This window comes from Magallana gigas, chromosome 1, assembly GCF_963853765.1.
Source record: "Magallana gigas chromosome 1, xbMagGiga1.1, whole genome shotgun sequence".
In the NCBI taxonomy this organism is placed as follows: Eukaryota; Metazoa; Mollusca; class Bivalvia; order Ostreida; family Ostreidae; genus Magallana; species Magallana gigas.
In genome coordinates, this window is record NC_088853.1 from 47,119,842 (window position 1) to 47,134,021 (window position 14,180).

At 34.1% G+C, this 14,180-nt stretch overlaps 2 protein-coding genes across 3 annotated transcripts; one reads left to right on the top strand and one right to left on the bottom strand.

Annotated features, from left to right (window-relative positions):
- The first annotated feature begins 1,511 nt into the window (after positions 1–1,511).
- On the top strand, positions 1,512–11,520 carry LOC105323299 (carnosine N-methyltransferase). Of its 2 annotated transcripts, none has more exons than XR_010708469.1 (8): positions 1,512–1,667; positions 1,771–1,972; positions 2,597–2,760; positions 2,935–3,075; positions 3,719–3,897; positions 9,064–9,177; positions 10,506–10,646; positions 10,754–11,520. XR_010708469.1 is itself a non-coding variant. In XM_011422403.4 (8 exons), the coding sequence occupies exons 1-8, from the start codon at positions 1,573–1,575 to the stop codon at positions 10,868–10,870; spliced, it is 1,116 nt and encodes a 371-aa protein (XP_011420705.2). In that variant the 5' UTR covers positions 1,512–1,572; the 3' UTR covers positions 10,871–11,520. The 2 variants fall into 2 exon arrangements, 1 of the variants encoding a protein (XP_011420705.2); XM_011422403.4 differs by having other exon boundaries at positions 10,543–10,646.
- Positions 11,521–12,669: 1,149 nt separating this feature from the next.
- LOC105323301 (protein FAM210B, mitochondrial-like) lies at positions 12,670–13,407 on the bottom strand. The gene has a single exon (XM_011422404.4). The coding sequence runs from the start codon at positions 13,405–13,407 to the stop codon at positions 12,670–12,672; it is 738 nt and encodes a 245-aa protein (XP_011420706.3).
- Positions 13,408–14,180: the final 773 nt, after the last annotated feature.

A 14,180-nucleotide genomic window follows, 5' to 3' on the forward strand; every position in this document is an offset into this window, starting at 1 on the left:
ACTGTTGACGACTTTTCATAAAAAAATATAACAATTGTTCATTTATTTTTTTTTTGTTAGGGAAATACATGTAACCTGACTTCTAAAATAAATTAACACATGAGCATGGTTATATATTTTTCTAATAGTAAAAAAATGTTTAAATCCTTTACCAGATAATAGTTAAATACACTGTATTATTAGGCAGAGTGTGTATATTTTTATTACTTAAAAATTAGACATTGGTCAGGTGCCTGTGGATCGAATTAAGCTAGTCAAGTTAACGGTATAAGACTATTTATAGGAGTTTGCAGGTTATTTTCAGGGGTTTTGAGACATTATTTTATTCTGTTCTAAGTACACTTGCAAACAAATAAACTATTTTCTTTAAGATACAAAAACATTCTGACATTATAAAGACTTATAATTAATATGTCCTTGGTGACCTTTAAATTCTGTCCCACGAGGGAATGAAATTCAGTTCTAGATCTATATTATGACAATTCTTGGTGTTACTGGGGTAAAATTGTCATAATGTACGGGATCTTGAAATCGCTGTTTAACCGAAGGAATCTGGACTGCTCACCGCTATGGGGAGTGGCGTCCTACCCGCTCTGGGGTGTAAATTCTTGACCCAAGCTGTGAATATAGAACAACGCAGACAAGACTTCGGTTTACCACTAATCCAAAAGTCCTACCTCCGCCGTCCATATGCCCTAACCTACGTCACCTCAACCTTCGTACCCTTATATGTTCATCTCACAACGCGTTCACTTACTCCGACGCGCCGTGGTCAGTTTATATCGTATTTTATATTTAACATTTAGCCACTAACTCGGTTCCGTGTTTCTTATCATATATCAGCAATACAACTCCCCTAATGATGTACACATGACCCCTAGTTCATCTCTTAAGAATTCTCTATCTACTGACCAGCGGAAAATAATCTTATGAATGAATCTGTACACGTGTTTCTAATCATTCCACATGTACTTTAAGCAAATTTAATGTAAAATATTATTATGATATCTATATGTCCCCAAAAAATTGCCAGCCCGACTCGTCCGTCCCATTCAGAAGCAAAAGGTCATCTTCTTATAGCTTTAGTTACATCTTTAGTTAAATAGTTTTATAAATGGATACCAAGTTTTTAGTTTTAATATTAAACGATTAATTGTTATTGATCAAATCAACAAAAGTCATAAAATAAAGCATATGACAGTATGACAGAATTAAAATTTTAAAAGTAAAACTATTAGGTATATATACAGGTACATTTTAACCAGTCCACAAAGAGCAAAATCCAGTTCATTTCAAAAACAGTATAAAACTCTGAACTTGGAGTCAATTTTCAACAGAGTCAATTTTCATTCTTTTTCAAGCTGTTGAAAAATGACCTCGGGTATATTAATTTCACGACTTTTGGTCTCAGGTTTCAACGTTAAAATTGACCCGGGGGTCAATATCTAACGTTGAAAAATGACCGTCGGGTCAATTTTCAACCCGGGTATATCATGTGTATATTCTTCGTAATACCGGAACGAGGAAAAATTATAAACCAGTCGGGTTCGAAATACTAAGAAAACTGGCAGCATGGCGGACGATGTGAACGACATCGGGAAGAAAGATGATGATCAAGCGGAAAGGGAGCATTTTATCAGGATTATTAACGCCTTCAAGTTCTACAGGTTATATATAGTTATTTCTCTAAGCGTAGGATTATTCGCATACCATTCTTTTGATTATTTTAGAGTCAACCCGACATAGCTGTTCACACATCTTTGTTCACAGGAGTTTCTCGATGCGGAGAGTTTACAACGCGGAGAAGTCGTTCAACAGTCTCCCACAGCAACACCAGGAACTCATTCCACGTTTCCTCGACAATTTAAAAACTATACAAACCTGTATCACCCACAATTATGAAATAATCCGCCTTATCATTAAAGATGCAGAGTACATCTTTGAGAACAAAACTCACGAAGCCGATGACAAGGTTTGAATGTTATTAAAATACATTAAATAGCACGCTGGAGGGTGCTTTGCTATTAAGTTTATGCATTGTTTTTGTTTCACTTTCTTATTTTTGTTGTCTTGAATGGTGAGATAGGGCCTGTCCAGGATAAAATTAGATGGGATAAAATAAAAGAGCACATACATGTACAGTCTGAGTCATGTGAAAACCTGATGAGAAATTTATGTGCTTTAATTTATGTACATTTTTGTGTTTCGACACTACCTGGGATTAGAACCATTTTAACAAGGCCTTGGACTTTCAGAAGGATGTAACTATCTATTTTTTGCGTCAAAACAAGTTAAAAATGACACGATTTCAAGCGAAATATGCACCGTTTGTAGTCTTAGCTTAAAAGCCTGACAAATCGTGTTGATTCAAAGAGCCATGGCTGAGTGGCCAGCAATGAAATAGACAGGCCTATATGTCACATTGCTGTTTGTCGCAACTACCGAAAGTCCAAGCTCTTGTTAAAATGGTTCTAACATGTCTCTTTCATGTGATGAAATTGTGTGAGTGATCTTTTTATGTGAAAAATGTTCATGTGATGATAGTAACCGTTTAATAGTAAATTTTTTGACATACATTAGGTCATGCTTTTTTCAGCCAGAAGAAAACTTGAAGCAAATGCCACCTACAAACTTTGATATGGACAAGGTCAAGACAACCCTAAAACAGTTCGTGAGAGACTGGAGTGCTAGTGGGGAACAAGAGAGGAGAGAGTGTTACGACCCTGTCTTGTCTGAGGTCAAGGAAATCTTTAAGGACAGGTACATTTCATAAATTGCTTTATTTTTTTGAAAATATAAATCTTCCATACCTAGTAGGTTAAACAAATTAGCTTTAGTTGAATGTTTATAAAGATATTTGGTTAAGTAAATGTTTGGAAAATTCAAGAACTTGGTGTTTTAAAAGTCAAAGTTCTTATGCTGTGTTTGTTACAGGGACAGGTCTGGTGTGAGTATACTGGTTCCTGGGGCGGGCCTTGGGAGACTGGCCTTTGAGTTTGCTTCCTGTGGCTTCAGGTGTCAAGGAAACGAGTGGAGTCTGTTTATGTTGCTGGCCTCCAACTTTGTTCTAAACAAGTAAGGATAGAGAGAGATTATTATAAATCAGCTTACATAGCAGAGGGCAGGCTTTGACTGAACTTAAATTTATGAATTTTTATAATATTCCTTGAACTTAAGGTCCATCCACACCATTGGGAAAATATTTGCATACACACCCAAACTCCTATATTCCTTACAGATAAGGAATTCCACTTGAAATGACAGAAAAAAAGTTTAATTTTGGGGGAAAAATCAGTCTTTAAAAATTCATCGCTATTCATAAAAATTAAAGTATCTGTTGTATTCGAACTCAATCCTTGTGGTTAAGTATACTGAAACTATAAACATTGCTCTACAGAGAAAACACCAAAATTAGTCGATATAAACAGTTTCACAAGGGTTGAAATCGCCATGTTGTGCCATGTCATTAAAAGTTAGTTACGGGGTGTCGAGGACCATAACATGCAACAGCACTTTTAAATTTTACTGTTTAAATTGCTCACAGATATTTATTATTAAAATGATTAATAAAGAGATGTAAGCTTTTAATCCATTTCAAGTGTATATTTGTATAAGTTTTGTTTGTAAGTACTCAACATAAAGTAGCTGACATTTCTGATATACATGTATGTATAAACATTTAGTTAAGTATAATTAAATATGATTTATGCCTGAACAGGTGCACAGAGGTCAATTCTTTCACCCTGTATCCATGGATACACCAATGGACAAACAACACAATGACCGCTGACCAAACACAACCAGTACAATTCCCAGATGTAAACCCTAGTGACCTGCCCCCTACTTCAGATTTTTCAATGGCTGCTGGAGATTTTCTGGAAGTGTATCAAACCCCAGGTAATTTTTTGATTCAGCAGGGTTGTCTCTAAAAAGTAGGAGGGAGTCTGGGGGTCTTGCTTATAGTTACATTGTGTTTGAAATGCAATAATAGCCAGGTAACTAGATACGATCTCGTTACGAGTAACGAGTAGGTCTTCCGTTCAATTTTTTAAACGATTCGATTAAAATATCAATGAAATTTCAGAATTCTCCCTCAACCACTTCCTTTTAGATAATGTATACGATTCACAATATCCTTTAAAATGCTTTACAAAGAGTTTTGCTTTTTCAGATACAGCACATTAAAAAATTTAAGGTTTTAGTCCCTGAAAATCCATAAATACGTCATCAATTGGTCGGGCAATGAGTTTTACAAACTGATATTGTTTCGATCAACAACTTTGTTTCTATAATTTATTACAGAATCTTCATCGTTTTTAAGGTATGTGTAAAAAACTTTACGAGTGTCTTGGTCCCTAATTGAAGGGGCCAGCCCCTTTTTCTTCCGTTTATTCGAAAGGTCTCACGAATACTAACATATTTTGTTCTTACATGCATCTAAAAATGTTGTTCATTTTTAAGATACAAATGATTGAATATTTTAGGGGCCAGCCCTCTAAATCCTTAATGGGGACAGAAATTCGTGTTTTCACATGTGGAATTTATTTAAATCATAAATTCAAACATTTTCTCTTCTATGATGTCTAACAAAATATTTCTACTTCTCTAGTTATATTGCGTCAAAGTTTAAGTTCTTTGGCCCCTAAAAATCCCTAATTACGTAATAAATGGGCGTGGCAATATTTTTTTCTAATAGATATTAGTACGATCAACAACTTTGCTTCTATAATGCATTACAAAATCTTTATCGTTTTTAAGTTATTTGTAATAGAGTTAAAGAGTGCCTTGGTCCCTAAAAAAGAGACCAGGCCCTTTTTCTTGATTTTATACGAAAGGTCTCATGAGTACTAACATTTTTTGTTCTTACATCCATCTAAAATTGTTGATCATTTTTGAGATACAAATGATTGAATATTTTAGGGGCCAGCCCTCTAGATCCTTAATGGGGACAGAAATTCGTGTTTTGATAAGTGGAATCGATTTAAATCATAGATTCAAACATTTTCTCTTCTATGATGTCTAACAAAATATGTATACTTCTCTAGTTAATTTTCGTCAAAGTTTAAGTATTTTGGCCCCTAAAAATCCCTAATTACGTAATCAATGGGCGTGGCAATGATATTTTCAAATAAATATTGGTACGATCAACAACTTTGCTTCTATAATGCATTACAAAATTATTATCGTTTTTAAGTTACTTGTTATAGAGTTTACGAGTGCCTTGGCCCCTAAAAAAAGGGACCAGCCCCTTTTTCTTGATTTGATCGAAAAGGTCTTGAGAATACAAATATTTTTTGTTCTTACACCCATGTAAAATTGTTGATCATTTCTGAGATACAAATGATTGAATATTTTAGGGGCCAGCCCTCTAGATCCTTAATGGGGACAGAAATTCGTGTTTTGATAAGTGGAATCAATTGAAATCATTTATTCAAACATTTTCTATTCTATGATGTTTAACAAAATATGTATACTTCTCTAGTTATTTTTCGTAAAAGTTTAAGTACTTTGGCCCCTAAAAATCCCTAATTACGTAATAAATGGGCGTGGCAATGATTTTTCCTAATAGATATTGGTACGATCAACAACTTTGCTTCTATAATGCATTACAAAATCTTTATCGTTTTTAAGTTATTTGTTATAGAGTTTAAGAGTGCCTTGGCCCCTAAAAAAAGGGGCCAGTCCCTTTTTCTTGATTTTATACGAAAGGTCTAATGAATACTAACATTTTTTGTTCTTACATCCATCTAAAATTGTTGATCACTTTTGAGATACAAATGATTGAATATTTTGGGGGCCAGCCCTCTAGATCCTTAATGGGGACAGAAATTCGTGTTTTGATAAGTGGAATCAATTTAAATCATTTCTTCAAACATTTTCTCTTCTATGATATCTAACAAACTATGTATACTTTTCTAGTTATTTTTCTTCAAAGTTTAAGTACTTTGGCCCCTAAAAATCCCTAATTACGTAATAAATGGGCGTGGCAATGATTTTTCCTAATAGATATTGGTACGATCAACAACTTTGCTTCTATAATGCATTACAAAATCTTTATCGTTTTTATGTTATTTGTAATAGAGTTTATGAGTGTCTTGGCCCCTAATTTCAGGGGCCAGCCCCTATTTCTTGATTTTGTTGAAAAGAACTTTCAATTATCTACCTTTTTTGTAATATATGTTTTAACAAAATATCAACTCATAAAAAGATACAGATCAAAACGTATGAAAAATTTGATTCGAAATTCGTACCCAATTTTCGAGCCTAGGCGAGCTCATAGAAATGGCGCCAGTGGCGCCAAAAAACTACATTGTGCACAACTTCAACCTATGGTCTACCTATCCTGAAAATTTCATATTCCTATCTCTGATAGTCTCTGAGTTTATGTCTGCACAAAATGGGTCCTAAAAACTGACAAAATCGGCCGTAAATCGGAACCGGAAGTGCCGATTTCAAAATTTCAAAAAACTTCTAGAATTATGACCACTGGCTTTCATCTGAGAAAAAATGGTCGAAATCGGCCGAATAGTTTTCGAGAAATCGCGTGCACAAAATTCGTGGAAAAAAATAATAATAATAACTAGATACGATCTCGTTACGAGTAACGAGTAGGTCTTCCTTGCGATTTCTGTTTTAAATCATACCATGAATATTCGCTGTAATTTCAGAATTATCCCCCCCCCCCACACACACACACAGTTTCAGATAATGTATACAAATCCCTAATTACGTAATAAAATGGTGTTGCAATGAGTCTTCCAGATAGATATTGCTACATTTAACAACTTTGCTTTTATAAAATGCATTACGAAATCATAATCGTTTTTATGTAATTTGTAATAGACTTTACGAGTTTCTTGCCCCCCCCCCCCCCCAATAAAGAGGCCAGCCCCTTTTTCTTGATTTCTTCGAAAAGGTCTTAAGAATACTAACAATTTTTGTTCTTACACCCATCTAAAATTGTTGATCATTTTTGAGATACAAATGTATGAATATTTTAGGGGCCAGCCCTCTAGATCCTTAATGGGGACAGAAATTCGTGTTTTGATAAGTGGAATCGATTTAAATCATAAATTCAAACATTTTCTCTTCTATCATGTCTAATAAAATATGTCTCCTTCTCTAGTTATATTGCGTCAAAGTTTAAGTACTTTGGCCCCTAAAAATTCCCAATTACGTAATAAATGGGCGTGGCAAAGATTGTTTCTAATAGATATTAGTACTATCAACAACTTTGCTTCTATAATGCATTACAAAATCTTTATCGTTTTTAAGTTATTTGTGATAGAGTTTAAGAGTGCCTTGGCCCCTTAATAAAGGGGCCAGCCCCTTTTTCTTGATTTTGTTGGAAAGAACTATTAATTCTCTACCACTTTTGTTATATATGTCTTAACAAAATATCAACTGATAAAAAGATATAAATCAAAACGTGTAAAAATTTTGAATGAAAATCCGTACCCAATTTTCGTGCCCAGGCGAGCTCCAAGAAATGGCGCAACAGGCATTAAACAACTACATGTTGCACAACTCCAAACTATCGTCTACCTATCCTGAAAATTTCATATTCATATCTCTTATGGTTTTCGAGTTTATAGCTGCACAAAATGGGTCGTCAAAAATTACGAAATGGCCGACAATTCGGTACCGGAAGTGACCACGAAAAAATTAAGAAAAATGTATTAAGTTTAGATCACGCCCTAACATCTGTGAAAAAATGGTTGAGATCGGTCGAATAGATTCCGAGAAATCGCGTGCACAAAATTTGGAAAATAATAATAATAATAATTACGATCAACAACTTTGCTTCTTTAATGCATTACGAAATCTTTATCATTTTTAAGTTATCTGTAATAGAGTTAACGAGTGTCTTGGCCCCTAATTTAAGGGGCCAGCCCCTTTTTCTTGAATTCAATCGTAAGGTCTTACAAATTCTAACATTTTTTGTTCTTACATCTATTAAAAATTGTTTATCATTTTTGAGATACAAATGTTTGAATATTTAAGGGGCCAGCCCTCTAGATCCCTAATGGGGACGGAAATTCGTGTTGTGATAAGTGGAATCGATTTAAATCATAAATTCAAACATTTTCTCTTCTACGATGTCTAACAAAATATTTTTACTTGTCTAGTTATATTGCGTCAAAGTTTAAATACTCTGGCCCCTAAAAATCCCTAATTACGTAATAAATGGGCGTGGCAATGATTTTTTCTAATAGATATTGGATCGATCAACAACTTTGCTTCTATAATGCATTACAAAATCTTTATCGTTTTTAAGTTATTTGTATTAGAGTTTATAAGTGTTTTGGCCCCTAAATAAAGGGGCCAGCCCCTTTTTTTTAAATTTGTTGGAAAGAACTTTTGATTATCTACCACTTTTGTTATATATGTCTTAACAAAATATTAACTGATAAAAAGATACAGATCAAAATGTATGAAGTTTTTGATGCAAAATTCGTATCCAATTTTCGAGCCTAGGCGAGCTCAAAGGAATGGCGCCACTGGCGCAAAAAAAATACGTTCTGCACATCTTCAAACTATGGTCTACCTATCCTGAAAATTTCATATTTATATCTCTTATAGTCTCTGAGTTTATGTCTGCACAAAATGGGTCGTAAAAACTTACAAAATCGGCCGTAAATCGGAACCGGAAGTGACGATTTCAAAATTTCAAAAAACTTCTAGAATTATGACCACTGGCAATCATCTGTGAAAAAATGGTTGAAATTGGCCGAATAGTTTTCGAGATATCGCGTGCACAAATTTTGTGGAAAAAAATAATAATAATAATAATAAGAAACAGTACGAAAACAATAAGGTCTTCCGTTGGAAACGGAAGACCTTAATTAAGGCATTATATGCGGGGGAATTCCCCGCCCTCCGGGTCTTAGAGACAGCCCTGTGATTGAATACTACTTTATAGAAAGAAATATTAGCATTGTATCATATTATTGAGCCTTATTATTGAATAAGGTTGCCTTGATTCAGATGAGATATTATACATTATGTTCAGAGTTTACATTTATGTGCATTTTTAGGAATTTGTTCGTGTGATTTTTTCAGACATGTTTGACAGTGTGGTGACTGTGTTTTTCCTGGATACAGCACACAATGTTATAGCCTACATAGAGACTATATTTGATATACTGAAGCCAGGGGGATACTGGGTCAACCTAGGTAATGTTACTTATACATATACATGTATATATATATCAAAATTACAAGAGAGAGAGAGAGAGAGAGAGAGAGAGAGAGAGAGAGAGAGAGAGAGAGAGAGAGAATTTATCACATATTACACAAATAATGTGAGAAGAAATACTTATTATTTTATCCAACTCACAATGAGGAATATAGTACATGCCATTGTACCCCAGAAACTAAAGGATTTGGACATGTAACATGTACTCACATGTCAATATGTTATGATGCTGGCTTATATCTTCATAGCTAGAATAGTTGATAGTTTACAACAGAATCCAGCAATATTACAGTAAATTTTTTACCAATTGATTTTATTGCAAGAGAGCTATTCTATTGGTTTTGTTGTATACTAACCAGTCTGGTGATTGCAGCATACATTTAGCTGTAGTTACAGTTGACCATCTGAGTTTATTTTGATGTCCCGAATATTTTGTATTTGATGCTGACTGTTTTGAGATATTAAATAGATTATTATACATGTAACTATTTATCAGCTAGTGGATTGCTTTAGTGTTTAAAACTAATGGTACATTGGTTAATACAATGTACTGTAAATTCCCTATTTTACTTAATTCCGCGATTCAACTATTTTGCATCAATACGCAAGAATATAAAATCGCTAGCGCCAAATTTTAATAAAGTTTCATATATTTTACATACATACAAAAAATAAAAGCGAGATTTTAAAATCTGCGAAATGTGCTTCTAGTGATTTTACATCATCATGGATATTTATTCCTCGCGTTTAATTAGAAATCTACAGTATATATATCACACTACAGTTTACATTGATAGTACATGTACATACAATTGAGCAAGTTGATAACATTTTAGCTAGTTGGAATTATTGTAATTAACACAGATCTTTGTACCAGGCCGATTGCTTTACTGTGATAGTATCTGATTGATTTCTTTATGCATGTATATTTGGCTAGCAACATCACTGTGCTAGTCTAAATTATATATGTGCTTTTCTTGTCATTGATCAGTTAACTGATGCATTTACCAGGGTAGTTAGCTAATACATGTAGTACCATTGTAGCTAGCTATAAATATAAAAATATCTGTAGTTATATAGGCAAAGCTACATTGTAGCTGATGCATTGTACCTTGGATAACAAGATGATATCATTGACGCAAGCTTATATATTGTAAGCTGACAACATTGGTGCTAGCTGATATATTGTAAGGATAAGCAGACAACATTGGTGCTAGCTGATATATTGTACAGATAACAACCTGATAACATTGCTACTCGGTGATAAATAGTATTGGTGTAATGGATTGCTCTGTTTACTCTGTAGTTTGGAGACAGCTCACCCTCCCCCTCTCTCTCCACAGGTCCTCTATTGTATCACTATGCAGACATTGAGAATGAGACTTCCATAGAGCTCAGCTTTGAGGAGGTGAAAAAGGTGGTCAAAAAGGTCGGATTTCGTATACAGGTACAGCAGAAAGTCAGCATTTTTAATAGACATAGTAGGATCTGGTAGAGATTTCATTAACATGGGGAAGATACTTATTGATTAACAAGTGCATGTTGTTGTTTCAGAAAGAGGAGGCTGACATACCTACAACTTACACCCAGAATCCAGCCTCCATGCTACAGTATAAATACCACAGCGTCAAGCTTGTGTGTCAAAAACCACACGAGTCGGACACCACGTGACGTGTCACATGACATCCTGACAAGAACACCCCACTATGAACATTGTACATTGTAGCTACAGAGTATTGTTTTTAATAGACTTTTTTTTATCAATCACAGAGGGAATGTGAGAGGCAATTCAGGTTTCTTGTACTGATTTAACCACTTTTTAGGGATGTAGAATAGATTTTTTTTTTCTACCTGAAAATTGTACACAAGATCTCAGGAATGAAAATATAAGCCATGTTTGTATAGAATCTTCTCTGAAAAGACATCCCTGTTTAATACTTACTGTTGGTAATATTTTACACGGTTTCATGTGGATTGAAATGAATCTTAAAATGCTGTTTATCTTTGGGTTTTACCATGTTTACCACAGAAATTGACCATGATGAAGACAAATGTTGAAACTACTGTATTTGGATAATGTTAAGGGTTCAGTGCATATAGAATGTTATAAATAATGTCATAAGTTTGAAGATTTCTTTAACTTTGATAAACTGAGAGGTTGTACTTGCATTTGGAAAACATGATTCCATGGATTCCTCTGCAATATTTACTAGCACGTGTGTAGGGAATTTGCCAAATACAGTAATGCTCTGGTTTATTTTCTTCTTTTAAAACTATACATGTCTATGTTTAATCCTGAATAAAAACAATGGTTTCTAATATTGCAGATTTAATATATCACTGCTAGATATTTAATCTTGGAATGCAAGGGAAATACTTTCATAGATGGCTTGATTTACCAGGTTTAGTTTTCCATGCTGGGATTTCAGAGGGTGAAACATCCAAATTTTCCCCCTTACTTATCAAATTAACATTATTATAGTAAAATTTTAGTAAAATGACCAAAACCTGGCATTGGACCCTCTGGCAAACAAATATTTTCCCTGTTCTAATGTATTGATTGAAATTATGATTCTTAGACAAAATGTATATTTAATAATTTACAAAAATAATTAACAAATCATGAATTTCAATTGATCCCCCCCCCCCCAAAAAAATAAAATAAAAAAGAAATTCTATATGGCAACTGGCTACGCAAATAAATGGGGAGTGGGAGATGGGGCAGATACAGTAATGAGACCGTGTATAACTACAACATGGTTTCTGTCGGCACACTGGACTGACATCAATACGTGCACTGGACATGAAGACAATGTATTTGTTGATTGGATAATCCCAGTTTACAGAGATATAAATGACTGCTTGGAGATCCATTGAGTAGGGGAAAGAGAGTTGGGTTTTAGGGAAAGTTACAATGTACAGTATATTAAACATGAAAAGAAGCATGTACTTATGGAGTCATTGATTTTTAATTAAAAGCACCATGTGTCTGAACAAAGTCCAACCAAACAGAAAGCTGTAAGTTTCTGTATCACCAGTGTGATATAATCTAACTCCATTTTTTAGTGGGCAGTTTTATTTTTGTAGTATAATGAATGCTCTCCTTATGAATCGCTTGTTTTTTCAATTTCCTTAATTGTTAGCATAAAAAGTCTCCATCAGAGAAATGAAATACAAATACATGACGATGATGTACATACATGTACCGGTATATACATGTATTAATTTCTAGGTGCCTTTAGTCACTTGCATCAAACGTTACATAAGCTGTATACATTAAATAAATATTAAAACTTCTTATAATGTTTACCATATTTAATTTTTGTCATAAAATAAAATATGATCACAATATTGATCCAGACTTAATACATGTAAGTGATGATTATGGCAGATTTGTAGAAACAAGTTCAAGATCTTTGATTCACGTATATCCACCTATAAGAAAGGACTTAATTCCTGACAACTGATATTTAGGGTTTGGGAGGTTTAAAAACCCCAAGTTTTCGAAGTTTGTGAACAACCATTGGTGCACAGGTCAGTGTTATTCCGATTCTGGGAACAGCAAACAACTTGTGCACGGCATAAGCTACTACAAATGTACTCGCACCAGTAGCAAGTTCCGATTCTAAGATTTTCTCGGACACTCCCAATTTTCTAAGAATGCCTATGACATCAACTCCCATGGATACCAAGAAGTAGAAAAATCCCAGGGATATCAGCGCTATACAGATGTGGAAAACGATGACAACTGGACCGTATTCTTTCACTGCCCGCTTAAGTCTCTGACGCTGAGTCAGCTTCACCTCAACATCGCCTGTTGATTCTGTTACCTCGCTGGAACTACTATTTGCTGATTTTTTATCCTCGGAATCTTTTCTTTCACAGAACAAGAAACTTGAGGATGAAAACTGTCTGCAACTGTTAATCTGTGAAAGTGTCAATTTCTTAGAAATAGCCAAACTTTGGCCCAAAGATGGCAGTTTGTGAGGTGTTCCATCCCGGCTTCCAGGTAACTGTGCACTAGCAGCGATGTGTAAACATCTTTTCCCGTGGTGTGAACTGAGTTTCAGTGTCAAATTCCACTGCAGGGTATTATGTATTTGGCTTGTGCTGTTACGTAAAACAAATTCTGAACGCGTTAACAATCCATACTGTGACCTAAATGACACTCCATAGTTTTTGCTTAAACATTTGCTCAGTTGATTCATTGTGTGTTTTTAACCGTTTTGCTTCGGTAAGAATTAAATGAGTTATAAATGTGTTATCCAGATGGATCATCAGATGCCAATCGAATGAGGACCATCGTTGTTAGTCTTTTATACCAAGGTAAAGATTTCTTTGAAAGAAGAGTTTCGACGATTCGGTTATCTTAATATATGAATCGAAACCGTATTGATTTAATCCGGTTTAGTATCAGTTGAAACAACTGATTCCATTTTCAGCTATTTTAAACTTTAAATTATTTAAAACTCACGCTTAATTTTTTTTTGAGATATTGAGAGAGAGGGGTACTTAAGTTAATATATAGGCCTATAGATAGCCATTTTTCAAATGTATTACTGATACCATTTTGTTTTTCAAACATGAAGTATTTTGATTCAGTTCAATATCTATATTTTGTGAAGTTAATAAGAAGATGCTGTACAATTCCACATCAGGTGGTAAATTGTTTCCTCTTCATTATAACAAAAATTACATAATTGTGAATCAACTTTCCCAGTTTTAAACATAATACTGTTTGTTGTTAAAATGTTCTGATTGATTCGATATTGTAGCCATTGTAATTTTGCTCTATAGGTAGAAATAAATTGAATTTGAATATATCTTTTTGAATTACTATTACTCAAACACTTAATATCGAATCCTTGTTCTATGACTATTTAAGCCCTTATTGCCAAGAAAAAAAGGTTTTATTAATTAACGCCCCTCAAATGTTTACTAATACCTTAACCACTAGTACACGTTATTTGTTTCAGTTATC